The sequence below is a fragment of the Sorghum bicolor genome, chromosome 3 (assembly GCF_000003195.3).
Source record: "Sorghum bicolor cultivar BTx623 chromosome 3, Sorghum_bicolor_NCBIv3, whole genome shotgun sequence".
Lineage (NCBI taxonomy): Eukaryota > Viridiplantae > Streptophyta > Magnoliopsida > Poales > Poaceae > Sorghum > Sorghum bicolor.
This window is the reverse complement of record NC_012872.2, coordinates 57,310,793-57,336,736: the sequence shown is the minus strand read 5'-3', so window position 1 is coordinate 57,336,736 and position 25,944 is coordinate 57,310,793. Positions and strand designations below refer to the sequence as shown.

At 43.5% G+C, this 25,944-nt stretch overlaps 2 protein-coding genes and 1 pseudogene across 4 annotated transcripts; all 3 read right to left on the bottom strand.

The window, feature by feature from the left end:
• LOC8058221 (probable glycosyltransferase At5g03795) lies at positions 556–3,217 on the bottom strand. Of its 2 annotated transcripts, none has more exons than XM_021457021.1 (4): positions 2,347–3,217; positions 2,124–2,254; positions 1,476–1,778; positions 556–1,362 (listed from the first exon to the last, which is right to left on the bottom strand). In XM_021457021.1, exons 1-4 carry the CDS (start codon positions 2,990–2,992, stop codon positions 676–678), a joined length of 1,767 nt encoding a protein of 588 aa, XP_021312696.1. In that variant the 5' UTR covers positions 2,993–3,217; the 3' UTR covers positions 556–675. The 2 variants fall into 2 exon arrangements, with proteins under 2 accessions (XP_021312696.1, XP_021312697.1); XM_021457022.1 differs by having other exon boundaries at positions 1,476–1,824; positions 2,347–2,677.
• On the bottom strand, positions 8,790–12,745 carry LOC8058220 (carbonic anhydrase, chloroplastic). Its single transcript, XM_002455988.2, has 8 exons — positions 12,313–12,745; positions 12,154–12,215; positions 12,014–12,062; positions 10,575–10,691; positions 10,410–10,463; positions 9,862–9,947; positions 9,510–9,615; positions 8,790–9,357 (listed from the first exon to the last, which is right to left on the bottom strand). Exons 1-8 carry the CDS (start codon positions 12,472–12,474, stop codon positions 9,223–9,225), a joined length of 771 nt encoding a protein of 256 aa, XP_002456033.2. The 5' UTR covers positions 12,475–12,745; the 3' UTR covers positions 8,790–9,222.
• Positions 14,827–24,239, bottom strand: LOC110433918 (annotated as a pseudogene). The gene is made up of 13 exons (XR_002451352.1): positions 24,086–24,239; positions 23,633–23,697; positions 23,420–23,468; positions 20,845–20,961; positions 20,594–20,733; positions 20,354–20,459; positions 20,119–20,255; positions 17,199–17,255; positions 17,023–17,071; positions 15,934–16,050; positions 15,709–15,848; positions 15,434–15,539; positions 14,827–15,264 (listed from the first exon to the last, which is right to left on the bottom strand). The product of XR_002451352.1 is annotated as a carbonic anhydrase-like (transcript).

Here is a 25,944-nt window from a genome sequence, read left to right as displayed (position 1 = left end):
AATCGCAAAATCCCCAATCCTCGCCTCCCTGGTCTTGATCTCGGTCTGCCACCGCCACTCGCATCCGACTCCGGTGACCTCGCCACCATTTACCGCTCCTGACCTCGCCTGTCTCTTTCCTCACCCTCTTCTTGAATATCATTTTGTCTTGTCTCCTTTTCATATAATCTTGTCTCCTTTTATCTTGTGTTGTGATTATGTGAATGTGAAATTCAATATGATTTTGTGAGCTGGGAGTTGTGCTATGAGTTGTGTGATTGTAGATTTGAAGTTGTGAACTGTGTCTGTGTGAATGTGAATTAAAGTTGAGCATTATGTATTTTCTAAGTTTTTTTTGCCACACGGGCCATGGCCCGGCACGGCCCGGTGAAAATGGTTGTGCCCAATGGACAGCACGGCACGGTCAAACAGCCCATAGACCGTGCCTTGGGTTGAAGGTCAAGCAAGAGCACGACACAGGCCCGGCCCGGTGACCATCTATAAAAGACACCACGAAGGCTTGTACCGAACCAAGAACAGTTGCACGATTCCTAAAGCGATCTTGACAAAACCATCTCAATTCGATCTCAAACATCTGACGAACCTTACTGGTTTGTATATATTATACAGTATTATACAACATAGTAGGCAAGCTGCCGTAAGACAAGATGAAGCAAGCTTGACACTACATTAATTTCAACCCTCGAGCTCAACCTGGTTCACTCTGCTCAACCAAATGGAGTGCAGGATCATGTGGAAGAGGTCGTACTTGATTGGCCTGGCGTGCCACAGGAAGTGCCGCTGCAGGCGCTTGACGCAGCTGTGCATGGCCACGTACCTCCGCGGCGAGATCCCCTGCAGGATCTTCTTGAGGTCCGGTATGTCCTTCTCGGCGACCACCACCGAGAAGGCGCTCCAGTCCAGCACCTCGCTCAAGGGCAGCACGAAGTTGTCGGCGATGATCACGGGCACGCACTCGTAGTAGAACGCCTCCACGATGCGTGGGCTGTTCACCTCGTACCCCATGGGGCAGAGGCAGAACCGGCTGTTCTTCATGTGCTGGATGTAGTTCATCCGCCGGGACACCCGGTTCGGCAGCAGGCTGTACACCCGCATCTCGTCGTCCTGCCCGTCGCCCCAGTGCCTGAGGAGCACCGGCCGGACCCTGCCGTGCACGTTGCCGGCGAAGAACGCCAGGATGCTCCGGCGGGACACCGGCAGGCCGCCGACGTACCGGAGCGGCCGCCTCGGGTTCCTGATGGTCGTTTCGGGCAGGGAGACGTCCTTCCCTGGGGTGAAGATACCCTCCGAGCTGTCGGCGTTGCACAGCGCCTTGATGGCGTTCTTGCGGAGGTCGCGGTGCGCGGCCGTCGTGTAAGGTCCCTGCAAGAACCAAGCAAGGACCATGACGATCCATTCGATCTTGAGCTCGATTGACGATTTCTCTGTATATATGGATCGAGACAAGACTCAAATTAAAGAGCGAGCTAGCTTACCCAATCATGGCAGGCGACAAGGAAATGGTCGGCTCCTCTGGTGCGGTTCCAGAACGGGTACTTGTTGGCGAGGCCTCTGACGAAGTTCCTGAGATACGCGGCCAGTGGCCTGAGGTTGTGGGAGTCGGCCTGGTAGAGCGTGAGCCTCAGCTGCTGGGAGCTGTAGGGCAGGTAGAAGAGGTGCGCCTTGCCGGCGTCGGCGACGACGTGCCGGCGGCTCTCCTTGAGGAGCTTCATGAACCAGCCCTCGGAGGCGTAGATGCCGCTGAGGGGAGGCGTGTGGAAGATGGGCCTCCGGCCGTCCTGGTAAATGTAAACTTTGAGTATCCGTTCCATCAGTTCATAGCTCCTGGATGATGATCACATTTGCTACAATTATGATGCGTTTAGTCAATGCACGGGATCACTTTCGGTAGTAAATAAAATGAGCATAAAATGTGATGTTCGTCACACCAAGATTAGAATCGCGATTGTTTCAAATTTCGGGGACAATTCACCAAAGCAAAAAACGGCAACATGATGCAGGGAAACATGCCAAAACGCACGCGGAAAACTTGGAAACTCCTCCTCCATCTCCATGCTGGGAGGATGGAAAGAAACCACGCATGGCATGCATCCACCATTACTTGGACAGGAACCGTCGGTTACCTCTTGAACTGGGAGACGTTCTTGAACAGAGGCGCGTAAAGGTCGGGGTCGTCGACCACCGGCTCGGCGTTCCGTATCTCCTTCTTGGCGTAGCGCAGCGCCACCTCCGGCGCCATCCTCCAGTACGACGGCTGATCACAAACAGACACGTGCAGACGGATTTCAGGCCACTACGAGATCGAGGAAACCACGGGGACGGACACAGCACAGGGCCCTGACTCACCTCTCGTTTTCGAGGCCTGACGGCGGGCGGGGGCAGCAGCGGAGCAGGGGGCGGCGTGGCGGGTGCCGACAAGTGCGGCAGTGGCGGCGTCTCGTTCGCGACTGGCAACGCTCCGGCGAAGTCGGTTCTCCTCGTGGTGGACACGCCGGGGGAAGAAGGTAGGGAGAAGGTGAGCAGCGCCGTGGCCGCGCCCGCCGCGAGGAGGGACACGAGCGCCGCGACGCGGCAGAAGGAGACGGTCATCGTCATCCCGCTCCCGATTCCGCCGCGGTGGCGGGGCCGGCGCCGGGACGACCCGGCGTGGTAGGCGGCCGACGGGGAGGTGGCGACGTGCGGTGGTGGCCGCATCGGTGTGGAGAGGAGGAGGACGCGACGCGGGCGGCGAGGAGGGAAGAGCGCCCGGGCGCATGTCCGGTGTTTGTATATATATAAATTTTCTGATTTCTGATGGGGAAAAAAAAACGCCGTGACGCGCCATCCGAAGAAAGGAAACGCCGCGGGATGTGCGGCGGTGTTCTCTGGTTGGTGTCCATTTGGGCCGTGCGCATGGCGCATGCGGACTTCGGGAGCCGCGACGCCGACGCCAGGCGAGCCAAGGGCGCGCCGCGACTGGGGAGGCGGCGCGGATTCTGGCCCGGTCCGGCATGACGCTCCCAATTCCCAATTGGAACTCTGGAACTGGAAGCGTTTGACCTTGTTTGGCGTTGTGTAATTAATTATTTTTTTATCTATACTAGCCAATGCCCGTGCGTTGCTACGGATGAAAAACATATGTTAATTTGATTTGTTGCTCCCATAAGAAGAGTTTTTGAAACAATATTGGCACCAATAATGAAGTTAAAAAACACATGATATATTGATTTGCATTACTGGTATGTGGAAATAAAATGTTAAATGCACCTTATCGAAATCCACCAAAATGAACATCAGCCAAACTCTATTACAGTTCGCTGCACCGCTTTGCTGCAACAACAAACCAACAATAGCACTAATCAATATTCCAAGAAATGCGGCCTTCTCAAGCTCCTAAACCGTGGCTATTGTAGTCCTTGCAGGCGGAGTGATCTAAAACTTTATGTTTGGTTTGCAGCCACGCTACAACGCTACTAATTGGTTGGCTTATCCATCTTGACCATAGTATGCTGTCCTAGCTTTATTTTTTTGTTGTGTGCTATAACAACCTCATATTTGGACCTCTTGTAAAAATACACCCAATGCATAGCAACCACTCAACTCCTATTGTAAATTTTCTTACCTAAATTTAGAGAACTGCTGGTGCTCGCGATGAAAAGACATTTCTTATTAGACTTTTTCCCCATTCGAAGACACAAAGAAATCATGCCTCTTGGAAGCATGTTTCTCCACATCGATTTCTCCTCACCACCTAAACCTGCAGCAAACCGTAAATATATGTTTAATGTAATTGCGAAGAAAAATATCTCTAGGTGAGTAGAAAAATTCAACCCTCATACTACAACTATTAGTATCAAGAACTAAACTCGCTTGTGGTAATTGTTAATTCTTTTAGCTCTACAAAAAATAGAAAATATACCGATGTGTGAATGTCAGCTAAGAACTATATCCTAAATCAAATGATGCACGAATGTCACCTACGAACTACATATAGACATATCTTGGTACAAGCAACGCAGCGCCACCAAACACATCGGTGGGCGCCATGTCCACGCGCTGAATTAAAGATCCCATTATACAACCGTTGGTTTTGGAGGGTGTTGCCAATATGCATCCAGGACTATATATATATATATATATATATATATATATGGAAATTGATCGGGAGCTGCGGCCTGGAGATGTCGGGCCCGTTACCTCCCCTAACGGGTATCAGGTTAATGGATATCTAAAATATTCAACTGATCCCATATAATCTAATATATTTGTCGCGGTGATTCAAGGCTTCGAGGATCAAGCTAGCAAACAAAGTATGGCGGCGCATATATGTTTATACTATAGTTTTCACGTGTATGAGCTGAGAGTATGAGTACATATATATGTATACATGCACATATACGTATTATACCTATTTGAAAGAAGTATGCATATAAAATATAAATTGTTAGTAGCATTTTCCCATCGAGTATGCATGCCAAGGAAAGTATATACATTTTCCCCTTTTTTATTAATTTTTAAATGCCAAGGAAAGTACACACATTAGAGTACCAGTTGATACTTGCTACAATATCGAGTATCAGTTCATACTTGTTACGATTAAAAAAGTATATACATGTACTTCAAATAGGAACGCATGTACGTCCTCGAATCTAGTATGAATACATACTCGGGTTGTTAATTTCAATTATAAACGATGAGGCCACCGTACCACACCTGTATGAGCTCGTAAGCATACCCATTATGGACATGTATACACGGATACTCCTTTTTACCTTGTATAGTTGTATATAATATCTAATCATACATTCATCAGTAAGTGTATGCACTGATGCTCCTTTTTGTCTTTTAAGTATATGTAACCATATACACGTACTTTATTTTTAAATCTAAAGTAGCTAAATTAGAAAATTTTCCACGTACTCCGTATGGAGTATATACTAATAAAAAAGGGCCATTTAAAAATTAATACATATATGTATATACTTGCCTTGGCATGCATACTCGATGGGAAAATGCTACTAACAATTTATATGCATACTTCCTTCAAATAGGTATAATACGTATATACGCATACTCTGATATATGTATACATATGTACTCGTGTACTCTCAGCTCATACAGGTGAAAACTATTGTATAGACATATATGCGCCGCCATACTCTGTTTGCTAGCTTGATCCTCGAAGCCTTGAATCACCGCGACAAATATATTAGATTATATGGGGTCAGTTGAATATTTTAGATATCCATTAACCTGATACCCGTTAAGGGAGGTAACGGGCCCGACATCTCGTGGCCGCACCTCCCGATCTCTCCGTTAGCTACGTCCGCGACACCGACCCTTGCGTGCGTGCGTGTATCTCACGTCGGAGTAGATACTCGTACGTGTAAAAAAAAACTCTCTCTCTCTCTCTCTCTCTCTCTCTATATATATATATATATATATATATATAAAATATATATATATATATATATATCGATACTATGCTCGAGGAGACTGGTACCAGGTTGCTTGTGGAATACTCCCTCCGTCCTAAAATAAGTGTCGCTTGCGCTTTCTGAAAAATAACTTTAACTAAATATATAGTGAAAAATATTAATATTTATAGTACATAATTAGTATCATTGGAAAGATCTTTAAGTCTAGTTTTTAACAAATTTATTTAGAGAAATAAATATTGCACGCATTTTCTATAAATCGAGTCAAACTTTTAGCACAAAAACCTAAAACGACACTCTCTTTGGATGGAGGAAGTACACTACTACGCCATCATGTCGTCTCACCAGGCCTTGTTTAGGCCTTGTTTAGTTCCAAAATATTTTGAGTCAAATGCAAATTTTTTTGCTATTTTGCATTTTGGAAGTAATCATGTCCAAAATATTTTGGCCCTAAACTTTTTGTAAAATTAAATAGCCTTGTTTAGTTTTAATTTTTTTTATATAAAATGGACACTGTAGCACTTTTTGTTTGTATTTGACAAATATTGCCCAATAATAAAATAATTAGGCTCAAAAGATTCATCTCGTAAATTATATATAAACTATGCAATTAGTTAATTTTTATCTATATTTAATGCTTTATACAATCAAAACAACTAAGAATTGATCTACCATTATTGTATACTTTCATATCCCAAAACGGCAAAATTACTATCTCTACACAATAGAATTTCATTGGCTAAAACAAAGATTAGTGCCTCTGTGCCTGAACAATAATTATAACATAGTATTGCATACATCCAGTTGAAAGCACACTTTCTCCATGAAGTGTCAGCCATTTTCAGATCAACTTATCCATCTTGACCATAGTATGCTGTCCTAGCTTCATTTTTTTTTGTGTGCTATAACAACCTCATATTTGGACCTCTTGTAAAAATACACCCAGTGCACAGCAACCACTCAACTCCTATTATAAATTTTCTTACCTAAATTTAGAGAACTGCTGGTGCTCGCAATGAATAGGCATTTCTTATTAGACTTTTTCCCCAATCAAAGACACAAAGAAATCATGCCTCTTGGAAGCATGTTTCTCCACATCGATTTCTCCTCACCACCTAAACCTGCAGCAAACCGTAAATATATGTTTAATATAATTGCGAAGAAAAATATCTCTAGGTGAGTAGAAAAATTCAACCCTCATACTACAACTATTAGTATCAAGAACTAAACTTGCTTGTGGTAATTGTTAATTCTTTTAGCTCTACAAAAAATAGAAAATACACCGATGTGTGAATGTCAGCTAAGAACTACATCCTAAATCAAATGATGTACGAATGTCACCTACGAACTACATATAGACACATCTTGGTACAAGCAACGCAGCGCCACCAAACACATCGGTGGGCGCCATGTCCACGCGCTGAATATTATACAACCGTTGGTTTTGGAGGGTGTTGCCAATATGCATCTAGGACCATATATATATATATATATATATATATATATAGAGAGAGAGAGAGATTCCTTTTTACACGTACGTGTAGTTACTCTCATCTTCAATAAACTACATTGTGTATGTATTCATACTTGTTTATCGGTTTGAGTATGTTTATATACTCATATTAAGATACTCTAGATCTTACCACGCGAAAATTTTTCAAAAAAAATTATACTTTATATATATATATATATATATATATATATATATATATATATATATATATATATATATATATATATCTCGATATCGATTCTATGCTCGAGGAGACTGGGACCAGATTGCTTGTGGAATACTCCCTCCGTCCTAAAATAAGTGTCGCTTGCGCTTTTCGAAAAATAACTTTAACTAAATATATAGTAAAAAATATTAATATTTATAGTATATAATTAGTAACATTGGAAAGATCTTTAAGTCTGATTTTTTAACAAATTTATTTAGAGAAATAAATATTACACGTATTTTCTATAAATCGAGTCAAACTTGTAGCACAAAAACCTAAAACGACACTCTCTTTGGACGGAGGAAGTACACTATTACGCCATCATGTCGTCTCACCAGGCCTTTGTTTAGGCCTTGTTTAGTTCCAAAATATTTTGAGTCAAATGCAAAATTTTTTGCTATTTTGTATTTGGGAAGTAATCATGTTCAAAATATTTTGGCCCTAAACTTTTTGTAAAATTAAATAGCCTTGTTTAGTTTCAATTTTTTTATAAAATGGACACGGTAGCACTTTCATTTGTATTCGACAAATATTACCCAATAATAGAATAATTAGGCTCAAAAGATTCATCTCGTAAATTATATATAAACTATGCAATTAGTTAATTTTTATCTATATTTAATGCTTTATACAATCAAAACAACTAAGAGTTGAGCTACCATTATTGTATACTTTCATATCCCAAAACGTCAAAATTACTATCTCTACACAATAGAAAACGGCAAGATTCAATATGACAGAAAATCTGAAAAATTTTGCAAAATTTTTTGAAAAGTAAACACCAAAACTAAAAAATTTTTGGGGGGCTGTTCAAGATTTTGGGTTTTTGAAAAAAACGCAAACAAACAGACTCCACATCCATTTCCCCACAGCAGAAGTCTTTGGTTTTTAAAAAGCTGACTGCTGAGAGAGTGGCAAGGGGAGGAGGCACGTTGAAGACTGTGGGTGGGGTGGCATGGGGAGAAGGCACGTTGAAGACTGTGGTTGACGTCTCCACTCTCATCTTTTTAGGTGTAGAGATTATTGCTTCATGCATATTAGTATGTTATAAGATTTGATGTGACAAAAAATTTTCAGGCCAATTGATCGTGACTCGGAGTTCCAGCACGACGCCAGCACGATCACGACATGACAATACTCCCTCCAGATCCGAAATTCTTGACGTTTAGGATATGATTGTGGTAACCAAGGAGTGATTAATTAGGGAGTATTTTTCCTGCTTTACTCTTATTAAAATAGGATACGGGTGCACTCTATCTAAAAAAGTTTGTCAGTTCATATGGTGAGCTCGTGGGGGCAGTTGCGTCAAATTTGCTCCTATCCAGTACAGAACGTCAAGCTTTGCAAAATTTGGGTGGTTGCCTAGAACGTCAACAATTTCAAATATGGAGAGAGTATGTCAATATGGCACACAGCCGACCCGCTGCCCACTCATCTTATCCGCCTTCGCACTGCGAGTTGCGACCCGCTGCAAGCCTGCTAGAAGCAGAGTTAACGAAAGTACCACGAGGCAACGAGAGCAGCAGCTCCAGGATTATGAGCTGCAAAATTCTATTTAAACAACATTTGGTTACCAAAATGTCAACTGATACCGGCACCAATCGCAGTCAGTTCAACAACTAGGATTTGGACACGCATCCCATCGGTATGCTATAAACACAACATTGATCACAAGTTTCTGTTGCTACGGTGGTATTAGATCATATACAGTTCTTTTGATTCAAATTGGACAGGCACAAAAGTTCATCTCAGCCTCTCAGAAATAGATCAGCCTAAAAATTACACCCGTTCCAAATTTATAAACTCCACGTGGAACCTTTCATCCTTTCCTTTTTCATATCTGCCATCTGCCAAGTTTCTATCTGCAGCACGAATTGTAATATCTACACTTCTACAGCAGCTAAAAGCCTAAAATACATGTCTCTGGCAATTGGTGCACCCGTATAAGTACCCAATGCACACTGCAGGGTACAAATGCCACCGTTGTATTTGTTGCTATTTAACTTAAAACAGCACACCGTTGTATGCGTACTGAGGGTTGTATATACAGACACATCTTACCACAATTTTCAGAATTTCAGCTGTCAGGCATTCCAAGTCTGGAAGGTGCCACAAACAAAGTCGTAGCGAGCACCAATGAGTTTGAGTGTTCCCTTGGCCAATCTATCCATGACAAATGGATAGGTCTTCAGGTTTCTAAGGGACAAATTGACGGCCTCCTGCATGCCATTCAAAAAGTGCAAAAAATGATCAGCATGTAATCCAATTGAGAAACAACTAGCAGTTAGCACTGGGGTTTCACTAACTTGGTTAGCAATGAGAAATAAATCAGCAAACTGAAGCACTGAAAACAAACTTTTAGTACACTCACAATTTCCAACTTGGTGCATTGTTCATCAAAAGGCAGAAAGGCATGTATTCTCTCCACCTTCTTCTTGATATCCAGACCGATCTTAACCCAGTTTTCAATGAAGTGGCTAAGACATCAAATGAACAGAATACAACTTAGAATAAAAGAGAGTATCAAAGATGCTTAGATAATATATATTAGCACAGTACCTAATTACTCAAGCCAACTCAAAGCTCACATATGTTTATAGGAAATATACAATTATGCATGTTTTTTCTACGCCTCTTTGTAACATACAATTATGCATGGTTTTCTTTATCACCAAACATAGTGGAGACAGACAATTTGGAGCAAGATTAAGATGACTACTTACTAGGTGTGTGGTCTATCTTCCTTCAAAGAGAGGAGTGCCCTGATTCCACCACAGCAGCTGTGACCAATAACCACAATACACTCAACCTGCAAATAGGGTGTCCATCAACTTGTTTTCCATGGACAGAAGAATAAATCTCTTATAATTCATAATAGGGCAATTTATGTGACTATATACAGTATAACTGCCAGTATCATTCCATTGTAGATTTTATTCCTCTGCACAAATTTCAGTGATTTTGATATAGCTAATGGAAGTATAGTTACCACCGCGGTTCTAACATAGAGAACTATAAATTTAGGTTTATTCATAAAGTATTAGATAAATGACACATGAAAAAAAAAACTTCCCAAATCATGCTAAAAATTAGGGAGGAGTGCAACAGCATCCTGTAGCACAAGTAGTCTGGTGGCACTGTATTTTTATCGTCTTTATTTTTTTTTTTTCTTACAAGACTGTCACATTCATTGACAAATGAACCCAAACACATGAATGCGAAATGGGTGTTTTAGTGTTAGGCATTTTAAAAACAACAGGGAGAAGCTCACCTTGAGGATGGTCACAGCATACTCGATGGCTGAACCGATATTGCAGTGCACATTCTGTTGTCATACATGAATGCCCAGGTTAGTTGATTGTATCTCCAAAAGCAATGGCCAGAATTATTACTTATTGAAAATAAAATATGAAAAATAATCTCCATAAGCATGAACCTGCTTGTAGGTTGGGACTAGGCTGGCAATATTACGGACAGTAAAGGCTTCTCCTGGCTTTAGGTCAAGGGTCACTGATGGACAAACACGCGAGTCAGAGCATGCAAACACCATGTACTGCGAGAAATAACAGAGTAACCATCAAATCAGAGAGGAGAAAAAAAGGCACAACATGAACCTTATAGAGATCAAAGATTTCCGAATGGAATGGTTTTGACTATAGATTTCTCGGGGACCTTCGCAACACAGCAAGGAAGTAAATAGACATTGAATGATTCACATCCACTCCTGCCTAACATCCAGAAGATGAGTGAAAGTTGTTCATGTATGCTTTATGTATCTCCTTCTCATCAAATGAATGATGATGTGAATGAACATATTACAAACACTAATCAGACCATAAACACTACAACTTGGTAGGAGGCGCTAATTGTTTTGGTGGAGCTCCAGGTTCCAAGTCCCACCTGACGCAGCAGGTAGGTTACTTGCTTATCTCAAGCTGACCAAACTGATCATCTGCAGATACTATGTTACAGAAACTCACAGAATGTATGAAATCATATGAACTGTGAAGTGTAAAATAAACTAAAACACGAAGGACAAGACCAATTGCCAAATAGACAATATGTCATGATTTGGGTGAAAAGACTCATTTGCGTCATCTGTTTAACAGGCAATCAGAGTATCAGACACCACCACATGCACAACACCTGTTTAACAGGCAATCAGAGTATCAGACACCACCACATGCACAATTTTCTTGTGTATTAATTATTGTTGGAGTTCCACCTTTGGCAAAATGCTCCAACCACAAAAGCGACCTTCCAGACAACAAGGTTTGTTGTCCCATCAAGAATTTGTATGCAGGGTGAAGCGGGAAGGTGGGCATGATTGCAGTTTTTATGTTATATAACCAGTTTTGGATGGGTGTAATTGCATTTTGAAGTTATCATCAGCTTATTCTTGTAATGTGAGCAACACACAGATTGCCATGTTTAAAATTTGACCCCGTGCGACCAACAAGGCACCCATTGTAGTATCATGAGGAGGAGAAGCTAATGCTGGTCTGTGATCCAGCACAAACTGCTTCAAAACTAAAGCTACATATTACCTTTAACCTTTTGTTTCAAAGACCTACTTCTGAACTGAAGAACTGCAGGTTAATTCTTGTTTGTGGGATTTCATTTAGTATCCTATAAGGTTTCCAAAACTATGAGACCAGAATTTCGATTTCTATCTAGGACTAGAGAAAGCAGAAGCAGCAACAGAATAACCAGACATTTTGTTCGGTTTTTAGTTTATTTGAGAATGTTCTATTTGGCTGAACTATCGGTATGTAGTTATGCTTAACAAATTCACACATTGATGAATGAACACATCCTGAATACAGTTGAACGAACAGGGTTTTTTTTTTCAGGCATCAATGGGTGCCAAAATACCTTCGGAGACTGGGCAGACTTGAGCTTGCCGAACAACTTTGGGTTCTGACTGCAACGACGGCCCAATCAGAAGAACGAACTGAATCAGGAACAAACTCAAATTCAGGTGAAGAATTCCTTGACCGTAAGAGCAAACTCACTCGTAGACGTTCTTTTTAAACGTCCGGAACCCAGCGTTCAATCTCTCCGCAGCACCCAGCCCCTGCAAACATCGGCAGCAGCCGTCAGCCCCGAGGGTAAAACTTGAAACAACACAATGCGGGCAGGTGAAGAGAAAATCGCAGGAACCGGAGACTGACCTCGCTGTACGTGACCATATGTGCTGGGGAGGGGTAGTCGGCAGCGCTCGACCCGCGCCGGATGGGCTGTTCCCGATGCACCGCCATCGGGTTTTCCCGCGGAGGCTTTCGGTCGAGGAAGCAGCCGCAGCCGCAGCCGCAGCCGCAGCAGCAGCCCCCCATCGCCGATCCCGCTCGAGGAGGGAGAGATCGATGGAGGGGATTTTTGGACTGTCCGCGAACCGAAGGGAAGGGGAAGGTGAAGGAGAGGAGGGTTTTGCAGATTTTGGTCGGGATGGAATTGAGGTCGGTGAGGGATACTATTCGTTAGCAGTAGGGGATTTGATTAGGGCAATAGGCTTCCTCCGATTTGAACGGGGAGCCACTAAGCTCAAAGAGATTCTGTTCAGGTCTCAGGATCGTCCTATAGCTCCCGCGGCAATTTTAAGGCAGACTTTGGCAGAATTTCTACACCGGCTTCAGAACCGTTTTATGAAATAGATTCACAGGTAGATTAAGATGTGAACTAAAATATACGTTTGTTTCGGGCTGACCTATAACAAAAACTGACCCAAAACTAAAACTGGCTTCTTTTTTTCTAGTCTCCATGCCTCGAAATGAAACAGAATCCTCTATCATCCAGATTAATTCCTCGCCCGAGTGAAAACTTAATCCTAAACGGTCATGTAAAACCGAACAAGGCCTTAGTGGGCCTTAGAAGGCCCGTTTTAGGAGAAGGTTTTGGTGCCAATGAACAAGAGCGAGGGACTTCTTTGGTTTGGAAAATAAGGTGGTCCATCGTCTACTTATTTCTTGTTTTTTTGTTTGGCTTGTAAAATAGAATATGCATCATTATCTTATTCTTCGCAAACTAATATTAGTACTAGTAAATCCACTTATGATGCACTACCTCATTTTTTGAGATTTTTTTTAATTTTTCAAACAAATTCGGATAGAGAAATGCCAAAATCAAACTTCTAGATCCTAATAAGATATATAACTTTATAGTTGACAACTATATCATTTATAATTATTTACAGTCCTAAAATTTTAAAATTCTCATATTTTAAAATTCAAATGTTTAAATTGTTGAACGACTCAGATGGAGAAATGAACAAAATCAAACTTGTAGATTCTCATGAGATATACAACTTTATAATTGGCAACTTTTCATTTGAAATTAATTATGATCTCAAAATTCTGTTTGAACTTCTCATATTATGAAATTCAAAAATTTTAAATTGTTCAGACAAACTCGGATGAGAAATAAAAACTTGTAGAAATCGATGAGATAGATTTTTTTTTTTTGAAAAATTTTGTACCAAAGTTTAATTTATGATAATTTTGAAACTTTTCTATTAAAAAATCCAATAAATTCTAGATAATTTTAATCCATATATAAATAGTTACTAATAAATAAATTTGATATATATAAATTTTATGAATATCTAAAAAAACTAAAGTATTGTATTTTAAATCTATTTTTAGCCTCTCAACTATTGTCTTTGTCTAACTTTAGCACCTCAACTATAAAAACTGATCAATTTTGATCCCCAAGGCTGTTTTTGAGTGGTTTTGACATGGCTTTCGGGTCAAACTTAAATGGTTTTGATATTTGAGGTGCCAAAGTTAGATGGTTTTGTACTTGGGGGTTGCGAATAGAAAAAGATAAAAGTTGAGGAGCTAAAAATAGATTTAGTCCAAAAAAACTACTTTTTTCAGTTTACTTCTGTAGTTTTCTGCAAACGTCATGCCTGATCCAACCATAAGAGCAACCACAATGTGTGGCAAAAGTAGTCCATAGTGATTAAAAAATTATCTACCAGCTACCTGATACATTGTAAGGGCAGTCTATAGAATGGTCAATAGCAAAAGCTACCCATAGCACTATGGGCTGCCCATAAGACAATAAAAAATAATTTACTGTACACATGCGGTGGTGGAGAGGTTGAAGATGAAGTTCTTCCATACATGGGATGTTCATATGAGATTTTTTTTATTTCAGCCTGGGACCCACTCCTATAGCCTAGATGATCTATATACATTGTGGCCTGGATTTTAACTATTGCCACCTGCTGTGGGTCCCATCTCTATGGACTGTAGTCAACCATATACATTGAGCTTGCTCTAAGCCGGACTCATACAGGTTTTGGTTGTGGAGGTCCTAACAATTTGTGCAGGTGGCCTCAGGCTTTTCCCCATGCGCACATGTGTGGTGGTCTAGTTTATGGATTTTCCACATAGCTATTAAAGTGTGTCTTTATTTGACTCCATATCAACTTAATGTATTATCCTTGGAGAGGTTTTAATAAAGCCTTCCATTATTAAGAAAAGTATTCTCTAAACAAAACATCTAACGGTGTAAGAAACATTAGCAGGCCTACATCATAGGGCCTGCGGCCCAAGATCAAGTCATGCCAAATGCCCACTTTTCACCGATGGAGATGACCTTTTTCAAAAAAAAAAAAAAAACAGCACTCAATAGCGGTTGTTTTCTTTGAGGGTATGAGTAAGCATTTCAGAGAGAGTCAGAAAGACAAAGAACAGTGAGGACCACAGATTAATCAAATTATATATGCATCATATTATCATAAAAAAAAAACAACTCCGCGTTAGAAGTCAAAGCACGCAGGTATTGCTTATTACAGTATAGTTGTTCTCACCGGTACGTCAATTCCGGTATGTGTATAGCTAGTATATAGCGGCAAATAAGTACTCCACGCGGCAAATAGGTTCGGGAGCGTTTGTATATAATATGCATGTATATATGGTGTAGCCTTGTTGGAGTTATATGATGAAGCCTTGCTGCGGCTGTTAATTTGGCCGGCCGCGCGCGGCTTAGGGCTCCCATGTCTCGAACTTTCCATTGACGAAGTCGTAGTGGCCGCCGACCAGCTTGAGGGTCCCTTTCTCCACCCCTTCCTTGACGAACGGGTACGTCTTGAGGTTCTCAAGGGACACGTTCACGGCCTCCTGCAATGCAAAGATCGATGATCGAAAAAGTCGTCGTATTCAGAGATATCGAAATGCATGTCGCGGTCAAAGAGACGCCAATAAGCGTACGTGTGTGTACGTACAATGTGTGGTGTGGTCAAAGAGAAACCGTACGTATGTGCATGTGTAGCGTGTGTATATACCGTACCTTCTCGAGGATGGAGCATTGGTCTTCGAACGGCACCGAGGCGTGGTCGGTCTTCACCTTAGTCTTGGCCGGACCGCCGATCCTGACCCATTCCTCCACGAAGTGGCTGCACGTACGTACGACAAAGGCAAGGCAAGGCAATCAGACAACAGCCAGCACACACAGGCCGGCTCGATCTCGTCAACAACGACAACAACGACGACAACAACAACAATAACAAAGTGATGCAAGAAGAAACAGCCAGTGGTGATGGTGGAAGACGGTACGGTGCTTACAACTTGTCGGGCGCGCCGTCCTCGAGGGAGAGGAGCGCCTTGATCCCGCCGCAGCGGCTGTGGCCGATGACGACGATGACCTCCACCTTGAGGGCGCACACGGCGTACTCGATGGCGGACCCGACGCCGGCGTACTTGGTCTGCAACAAGAGCGAGCGTGTGATCGAGTCGCATCAATGGCACCTGCAGCAGGTCATGGTCATGCAGGAGGACATGCTTTGTTACCTTGTCGTAGGGTGGCACCATGCTGGCGATGTTGCGGACGGCGAAGGCCTCGCCGGGGTGCAGGCCCAGGGTCACCGACGGGCACACGCGGGAGTCGGAGCAGGCGAACACCATGTACTGCATGCATATGCACCCAATAATTCAGAGAAACAGTCAACAGCTAGCTGGTGGCCGGTGGAGTATGGTATGTATGTACTCTTCCGATTCCGATACTACAAGAATCAAAGAAAAAAGCTGCTACTGTTGTACACTTTGGAGAAAAAACAGCTGTGTCTCTTTGATCCTTTTGTTCTCGGCTCTCAGGCTCTCTAGAGAGGGAAAAAAAAAAGCTGGGGGAGTAGGAACTAGTAAAAGGTAAAGCTACAGGCCGGGTGAGTGACGTACAGGGTGAAAACAGCGCGCATATGGCTTGGAAAACGTATGGAATCTTTTTTGTGTTCGCGCCATCGGCACGTATGTGTATTATAGCTCGCGCTAGCCATTTTCAACGGCAAACGTCAGCCAACCTTAAATACGTCGATATCAAAATCAGTATTTATTACTTCATGAGCAAGGAAGAAATTCAAGAGAGATAGAAGCTGCTGCTACCGTACCTGTCATCGCGAGTATACATTTGTCCATTTAAGTTATTCTATATCTAAGTTATATATTTTCCTAGCTTTGACCATCATTCTCTTGATAAAAAAAAATAGGCATAAATATTATTCCACTTTTTTTATATAAATTATTAGACCAAATTCAAAATAGTTTGACTTTGGGAGGTTGGTTTGTTTTGGAAACGAGGGAGTAGTCTCTATCTATCTATGATCTATCTATGCAATATATCTACAATCATTAATTTTCTCATAAAAAAGCACATTATTGGCAACATCCCAACGGGGGACCCGTGATCCCGGCCGGCCCGGATGTGAACTGTCGTACGTGGACCAAGAAGGTGTGGAGTGTTGACGAATCCCCGCGGAATTCCAAATTCACCGAGAATACGCGGTACGGCTTGGAAATAAAAATTTCGACGCAAAACTCGCGGAATCACAGGGAAATAGCATTTCGCAGCTCCAAGAGGAAGATCCGACGAACGATCCGTCATACCTTGGGTGACTGGTGCGCCTTGAGTGGCTCGAACAGCTCCGGCTTCTTGCTGCCAAAACGAACGGGAGGAATTAAGCAGATCACAAAATCGATCAGTTCACGTGAATTAGTCGATTCGCATGCATAACATCGACTCCATTTACCAATCGATCGAGTACAGGATTTGAAGTACTTACTCGTAGACATCGGCCTTGAACTGCTCGAACCCGGTCTTCAAGCGCTCGACGGCGTCCGCCATGTCCTGCGCAACAGCAAATTAATTAATCGTCAACAACCTCTCTCTCCACATCCACAACAAGAGCGTGTGTGTTTGGGTATATTCTTGAATCTTCGATGCATCAGCAGCGGGTTTCTTGTGAGGGATCGTTCGAATTTTTGGCTTTTCTTGTTCGATCCTGCCACAAGGAAAAAGCATGCAGAGCAGGAAGCAGGTGATATGTAAAGTGGATACAGGATCTGCCTCTTTTAATTTTTTTTCTTCGCAACAAAAAGAAAGCGAAAGGGCGCAGCTGGAAGATGAACGGATCATGTATGGGACGGGGACGACGGTGGATGCATGGATGGGAGGAGGAGGAGGAGGAGGAGGAGGACGACGGACCTTACACGCGGTCGGAGAGGAAGAGATCGAGCTGCTGCTGGGTTTCTGGAGGATGACGAAGAGAGGAGGGGAGGGAACGGAGGAGGAGTCTGCGGACTGCTGCTGCTGCTTGGCTGCTGTAGCCTGTAGAGGTACCTTGCGATGGGGGGCCGGGCGTGTGTTTTTATAGGAGGGGGGAGGCAGGAGAAACTGAGAAAGGAGCGGCCTAGCTTGTTTTGCTCCTCCCCACTCCGGCCGTGTGTGACAGCAACAGGATGGGATGGATGGACGCGGTAAACGGCCAAGCTGTCCAGACCGAGACGTTTCTCGTGTGTAGTATATACTCCCTCTCTCGGTCCCTCCGTCTTCAAATATATATATACACAGCGTATTTATATTTGTCTTGTTATTGAGTCAATCCATTTCATATTTAATTTAAATTATAGAAAACGTATTAACTTCGACCACGTCAAAAGGGTATTGATTAACCTTCTACCACGTCAAAAGGGTAAGTCATATTATTAACTTCTACCACATCAAAAAGGTAAGTTATAATTTTCCATAGAAAGGTATGATGTCAAAGATATTTACTGTTTTTTCCTATAAATTTAGTCAAATTTAAGACAAAATCCACTTAGAATAAATAAAAGTATACTATAGTTCATTCACGACAGAGGGAGTATGTATTGTGCTATATTAGGACTATATATAGGGAAGATACTAGCAAACACAAAGCTCGTTACACAATCATTTGGATAATTTGTTGTTTAGAGATTTATTCGGCGATCGTCACACAGAGAGAGACGTGAGGGCATTATGGAAAATATAAAAAAAAGATAGAAGAATCATTTTGCCCTTTAATATTAGATATAGATATAGATATAGATATAGATATAGATACACCGCTAACTCACTGAATTCTTGAAGGTCAAGGGAAAGCCAAGGCGCGGTAGCGGTGACGATGTGTCGTACGTTCAAAAAAAAAATATAGATTTATTTACAAAGCCGCACCTAGAAATAATTTTCTAAGGAACAATTGAATGACCACACTATAAAAGGTTATTTTTTTATAATTAACTAGGAGAATACCCCGCGCGTTGCTACGGGAATCTCAGATGATTTAAAAAGAAATTAGACTATTTATATTTATAGTTATATGAATGAAATCATCTTAAATTAATTTTGTTGAATGATTTGACACATCGATATGAATAGCTAAATGCATGTTAGTAGATGAAGAGATGAGTATCATAATTACATATGCTAGTTGGCTATAATTGCAAGTTTTAGTGGATTGTTGATGTGGATAGCTTGCATGTTGAGAGAAATCTCTAGTGGGGTTTAGTTTTATAAGAGTTGACTATAATTGCAAGTTTTAGTGGATTGTCGATGTGGACTACTGAAATGAACGTCTTGCATATCAAGAGAATAGACAATGAAGTTTTGCTTTATAAGAGTTATAAATAACGTAGTGTTAGTTTTATGATCTTTTTTTTACCGTTCCTAGAAATTGTTTCCACAGTAGTTATGAGGGGCATGATTGAAGTGCACTGCGGACATGCAACTTTTGTAGGAAAACTATCTAGGCAAAGGTCTAGGCCACTTGGAGGGGTATTACTTAGTTTTATTTCGTTTTAGATGCATTTAAGATGAGAAAAACATTTGTTACAATAACACTATAGTGAACGGCAACGCGGCAGCATGAGGCATCCCTTTGTCCCATTTCTTACTCTTCTTCCCCCTAGCGCTCCCCTAAGGTGCGACTCAGGGGTCGCTGCCGGCGCCACTAGCCCTCCCCTGACTCTTTGGCGGGCGGTGGCGACGGCCCTCAATGCCCCCCCTCTCTCCTACACCACTCCTCACCTTCTCCGGCGTCGTGGGTGCCTAGCATGGAGCCGATCTGAGCTTTTGAAGAATTATTACAGTTTGTTCGCCTTCCTTTTGTAAGCAAAATACACCCACTAGTATGTTGTTAATTTGCTGGAGATTGAGCTTTTCCTCATTGTTGAGAATCATTTTTTTTCTTGTTCCTTTGAGTCCTGTTATTTGTTGATAATACTTGCTCCGTTGAGGAGTATATGGTGCATACACATTAAAAAAACATATGAAGAAAAAATTTGAATCGACCTCACATAAATGGTGTCATATATCAGCATTTCATAGAGAGACAGAAAAGATGAACAGTAAAGGCAGTACAAGAGGTAAACGCTTCATAATAAATATTGCGAAAAAAGGATTATAGCTGATGTCTTTTGACCACAGGGCGGTCAAATTACTCATCATATAACACATTATATAGTACATGAAAGCTCGGCGTTAGAAATAAAAGCGGTAGAAAATGCTATTACTTATTACATTCACATTGGGCGATCCGGTATATATATATATATGTCGCTGCATGCAGAAAACATGAGTAATACTCCACGCATTCACATCGATCGGGTGCATATCGGTAGGTATGTAGTATATATATTTATGATGATGGTAGGAGTTGTTAAGCGGCCGGCCGGGCAGCTTAGCTCTTAATTTCCCATGTGTCGAACTCCCCTGACACGAAGTTGTAGTGGCCGCCGACCAGCCTGAGGGTCCCGTTGGCCAGCCCTTCCTTGACGAAGGGGTACGTCTTGAGGTTGTCGAGGGACACGTTCACGGCCTCCTGCACAAATATTCAGAAAATACAAGGTCCTTTGGTGAGCAAAACCAATCCATTATTCATCCAATAACTAACAGCTCGTGCGTGTACGGTGTACGTACCTTCTCCAGGATGGAACACTGGTCATCGAACGGCACCGAAGCGTGCTCTTTCTTCACCTTGATCTTGGCAGGGAAGCCGATCCTGACCCAGTCCTCAACGAAGTGGCTGCGTACATACACCACCAAACAAACGGACAACAATGCTAGGATCAAATTCATGACACGAGATCGATCGAGGCACACGAGTCTTGTTTCTTAACCTAAATGAAATTTGTATATATTCTAGGGATGATGACTTACAAGGTGTCAGGTGCGCCATCCTGGAGGGAGAGGAGCGCCCTGATGCCACCACAGCAGCTGTGGCCAATGACGACGAGGACCTGCACCTTGAGGGCGCACACGGCGTACTCAATGGCAGACCCAATGCCGGTGTACTTGGTCTGCAGGTGACAAAAACGAAAGGCAACCATGTTAGTCGTCCGTCAATGTTCCACGGCGGCCGGGCTTGAAAAAATTAGACGTCCAATGCGTCGGTCAGTGTGGACGCGTACCTTGTCGTAGGCTGGGACCATGGCGGCGATGTTGCGGACGGTGAAGGCCTCACCGGGCTGCAGACCCAGGGTCACCGACGGGCACACACGGGAGTCGGAGCACGCAAACACCATGTACTGCGTGTTAGCAGAGGAAGATCACCATCAGAGGTCGGTGAAAAGAGGGAGAGCCGGCAAAATTCAGTCCAGTTCCCACGGCTCTTATCGATAAGCAGGTAGGCAGATCGGTCCTGATCAGTGGAGTACTACACGATTCTGGCTGTGGTGGATTTGCAAGCTGGCAACCAAAGCCAAAAGGCGGCAGCTTTTGTGAGTTTTGACCCGCCTGTCTTTGTTGTTCCAATGCTCTTTTTTTTACAGGGGCAGGATGGACAAAATCCAGGCTGCAGGAAGGTTCCTTCCGTGCTACTAGTACAAGTTGCGACGAGGATATTCTAAGCTGGTTTCCGTGTGCTCCCGGGGCAGATCAGCGGCCAAGGAAAAACACGCTTATCTATCCTATTCCCGGCTGCCAAGCAAGAATATTTCCGGCCAAGTTGGTAGGCAAAAGGGAGGCTGCATATATGCATATAAGTGAATGAACAGATAACGAATTTCATGTGACGGGTTTATGTGGCCCTGGGATGTGGGTGTCCAAATCAATAGTGCAGATTAAGCTTTAATTTGACGGCAAAGAGCAGCATCAGCCATCAGGAGTCTTCGGGAGGCAGGACGCTGGAATATTTGTTCTGGCTTGGATTAGCTCACACTTGGGACTTGGGAGGCCATGATTTGGAAAGGGACCCGGGGATACAAAGGTGATTAGGACCCATGGCGTAATGCAATCATCTTCCACTATTTTTTGTGTATATATACTCTGAGACATACATCTGTAGTGTAGTAAAGCATATTTTCTCGAGGATCGGCATGTCCAGTGAGATATGGATGCGAATACACAGTGTTCTCAATGCTAAAGCAACCGCCAATAGGCCCTGCTGCCCAACAATTATGCGCCTAACTTTTTTGCAAGGGGTGTGAGAGGAGAGGGGAGAGGACACGTCCAAACCAACTACTCCTCTTCTATACTGACGATGAAGAAAGAAGAATCCCGTGAGGTGAATGGTGGGGCCTGTGCTCAATCATGGCTGGACCACACATTAGCCATGGAATGATGAATGCTAATACACACCTGTTCTTATCTAGTACATGGCTCCCCTTGCATTATTTCTGTTCTATCATATAAGGTAAAGGAGACTTGGGGTTCACGTCTCTTTGTGTTTGTGTTGTGTATGTGAGTGTCAAACAAAAAAATCGAAATGATGAGACATCTGAAATGGCTGGTCACCACCATCTGTTGCTGCCCCTTCAAATGTAATGATGAAAGTGACCATATGTTCAAAAAAAGAATTCAACACGGCTAGTAGGTGGAAGTGACCATTATAATTCAAACAATGTGCAGAGTAGTTCTTTGTTTTCCACAGACTGAGTACGCCAAATTAGACTGCTTTTATCTTCTCCTTTACTACAAAGAATATTTGACTACTAGTAATTTTCATGGGTAGGAAAAACCAGTAGAACCAGCTAGCTATACCATGCATGCATGCATTTCATGAAGTATTTACTAATTAGGCGCATGGGATCGATGCCAGCTCAAAACTCCTATAAATTAAAACAATAAACTCTGTACTTGCAAGATTCTTGCACCAGGTTTATACTAGTCAACTGAAGGAAAATCAATATACTAATACTAACGTACTACTATATCCGTCATCTGCAAAGTGAGCCTATATAGGGACGGCGACATCTCAATAATTTACCAAACAAATGCAAATCACCAGCTAGCATGCCGCACATGGGGTTAGTGCCCGGCACAGTGGTGGCCGGTGGGAGCTGTGAAGGATTTTGCTTTGCAAGCATGCATGTATATCCCACTACACCATTTCTTTTGCGCTATGACTGGTAGTGCCAAAGCTGAAGCTTGTGCCCTATGGTGCAGACTTGCACTGTTGCACAAAGCAATTATAGGACTAGTTATGTAGTATATCCAAACAGAACTACTTGCCAATTGGCCGCTAATATAATGGCGACAAGCTGTCACCTCAGTTTTAAGCCGTGCAATTAGGACAATCCGTTTCCTTTTGTCTACTGCAACTTTGACCTCGGTACCGGCACAAAGGTTTCCTTTTGTCTACTGCAACTTTGACCTCACCTTACCGGCGTGGCTGCGTGCGCACCCAGGGACACGACAGGGTGGACGATGAATAGTGCATTGCAATGCAGGGATACTGATGAGCTACAGAGCCTAGTACTAGCAGCGACGCGGTTCTCTGAGGCAGATGGGCAACCAGCAAGCAAGAGTAGCACCAAATCTGTGGGCCAGTCGGACGTTGCCCAGAGGCCCACGGAAAATCCGAATTTACTGAACACGGTTTTGTCTAATTAACCATCCAGGATCTGTGCTGAGGATCACGGGAGCAGCAGCACCTACGAGTACGACAGATAACCGAAAACTGGCCGGCCGGAGTCGCTAGAGACGAAAAACTTAGCGGCGTACAAGGGAGGTGAGAAGAGAGCGAAGTATGGCAGTAGCACATACCTTGGGGGACTGGCCGGCCTTGAGAGGCTCGAACAGCTCCGGCTTCTTGCTGCGAAAAAAACAAAAATCAAGCAGGCACAGGATCAGTCGGAGCTCTCAGAGTTCCCCCCAAAAAAAAAAGCAAGCACCATGGGGTTGAAACTGAAACGATTAAACCAAACGCCGGGGCTGCAGAAAGCAACAGCTCTCTGATCGAGTAGAGAGATGACTTACTCATAGACCTCGGTCTTGAACTTGTTGAACCCGGTCTTCAAGCGGTCGACGGCGTCCGCCATGTCCTGCAGGACGAATAACCAGAAAATCGCCGGTCAGTTCGCCATCCCTAGAAAGACCAACTTGCATACATGCTCTTGATCGTGATGCAGTATGAGGGGGTATAGACAGAGAGAGAAGGGAGGGGCATTGATGCAATTTTCGGCCTCCTTCCTTGCCCACGGACCACAAGAAAAGGCATGCACAAAGGTGATCTAAAAGGGGGAACAGGAATCTTCTTTGCACCATCACAGTACGACACAGCAAGAAAGTGGAAGCTACAGCTACAGGGTACACGCTACTGATTGCAACAGAGGAAAACAAAACGGGGGGGATTGACAGATATTGCTGTGTGGAGGAATGGAGAGGATGGTGCTGAAGGTGAGGGAGGAGGAGGAGGAGGAGGGGACGGACCTTGGAGGGTGGGTGGGGGGTGGCCCTTGTGGTTCTCAAATCTCAAGGAGTGGAGTGACGAGGCGGAGGAATCTATGGACGGCTTCCTCCCTGCCCCCTCCTCCCTTTTATAACGGGGGAGGCAAAGTCAGCTGCTCATCTTCTCCTCTTTTCTTCCACTCCCCTCTTATCTCCGGACGGATGGATGCGCGGCGGCCCTCCCTCCCTTTCTCCTCTCCTCTCTCTCTCTCTCGTTTGGCTGTGCCTCTTGTTGAGCTGCCCCGCTCGTTGTCCAGTTTATTACTAGCAACAGGACACGTGCAATCGTTTCAGCGAGAGAAAGAGACGCCCAGTAACGGCTGATCCCGGCTTTTGTGGACAAAATTAAACGCCTGAGCGAGCGGAATGTCGATGGCTACTCCTCGCGTTTTGGAGGAGGAGAAATAACGACTCCAAAATGACAGTTTGGGACCACTGATTCAGCGAAACCACGGGTGGCCATGGAAGAAAGGCAGTGCCGTCGTCGTTGTGGTAGATGGGCCTCGATGGCCATGGCCTCGTCGTATCCAGCATCACAGACGAGCGGATGGCAACGGGAAATTCGCCGTCGGGGAACGCTTCCCCATCCCCGTCCTCGTCCCCGTAAAACCTCGCAGGGGAGGGTTTTTCACTTTCACCCCATCCCCATCCCCGTCCCTGGACGGGGATTACGTACCCGCCGAGAAAGCCAGGGCGTTGTCGTCTAAAACTGTTTCTTCCCCCATGAGTCGATTCGCAGCCGGAGAAATTAATCAAATACGGGAGCAGCAGGACTACGGGAGGAGCAGCGGGGCACCTTCTGTAGAGGATCAGCTCGCCTCCGATGTGGATCCGCCGAGCTCCTGCGTCTACTGGCGCTGGCGGCGAACCCTGCTCCTGCAACTGCATCTGCTGGCGGCGAACCCTGGTCCCTCTGCGCCGGCGGACTTCTGGATGGGTGGGAAATGGAGGAGGAGCGATTGGGGGCTTGGGGCGTCGGGAGGCGGGCGCGGCGCTGCCGACTTGTTGCAGCCAACCGACGGAGGAAGCACGGGTGGGGGTGGTACGACGGCGGGCGGAGGACTGTTTGCGGCGCGCCCGCGCGTGGCGAGAGACGCCGAGAGTCCGACCGAGACCGGTCTAGGTGGGGGTCGGGTCGCGTCGGGCCTAGGGTGGAGGGCGGGTGGCCGGGTGCCAAGTGCCGATCTTTTTTTTTTTCCTTTTGTCATAAACACTACTCTTTAGCCCTTGTTTAGTTTCGAAAACTGAAAAATTTTCGGAACTGTAGTATTTTCGTTTTTATTTGACAAACATTATCCAATCGTAGAGTAACTAGGCTTAAAAGATTCATCTCGTGATTTACAGGTAAACTGTACAATTAGTTTTTATTTTTATCTATATTTAATACTCCATGCATGTACCATAAGATTCGATGTGACGGGGAATCTTGAAAAGATTTTGGTTTTTGGGGTGAACTAAACAAGACCTTATTGAAAGTTTCAACTTCTAGAATTCGTGTTGGTTAATTTTTTTAAAATTTAATGATCTTTACAAAAAAGCATCAATATTTATATCATAAAATAAGTATTTTATAAAAATATATTCTATGATAGATCTAATGGTATCAATTTACTACTATAAATCTTAACCTTTTTTCTAGAAATTCGGTTAAAGTTTTAAAAGTTTGATTTAAGACAACTCTAGAAATTGTATCTTTCAAGAATAGAGGGAGTACTTCTACTAGCTACAATATCCATTCTAAATTATAACTTATTCCAACTCACCTCAAATCTAACAAAATTTATTATATAATATAAAACCTTTATAATATTAAATAAGTATTATTAAAATTTTTATTAATT

Coding starts and splice junctions, on each gene's coding strand:
- LOC8058221 (XM_021457021.1), bottom strand. CDS start 2,992: ATGCCGGACCGGGCCAGAATCCGCGCCGCCTCCCCAGTCGCGGCGCGC. Junction 2,255..2,346: donor TCAGGCCTCGAAAACGAGAG/GTGAGTCAGGGC, acceptor GTTTGTGATCAG/CCGTCGTACTGGAGGATGGC. Junction 1,363..1,475: donor TTGTCGCCTGCCATGATTGG/GTAAGCTAGCTC, acceptor TGGTTCTTGCAG/GGACCTTACACGACGGCCGC.
- LOC8058220 (XM_002455988.2), bottom strand. CDS start 12,474: ATGGGGGGCTGCTGCTGCGGCTGCGGCTGCGGCTGCGGCTGCTTCCTC. Junction 12,216..12,312: donor ATATGGTCACGTACAGCGAG/GTCAGTCTCCGG, acceptor CGATGTTTGCAG/GGGCTGGGTGCTGCGGAGAG. Junction 10,464..10,574: donor TAGTCCCAACCTACAAGCAG/GTTCATGCTTAT, acceptor GTATGACAACAG/AATGTGCACTGCAATATCGG.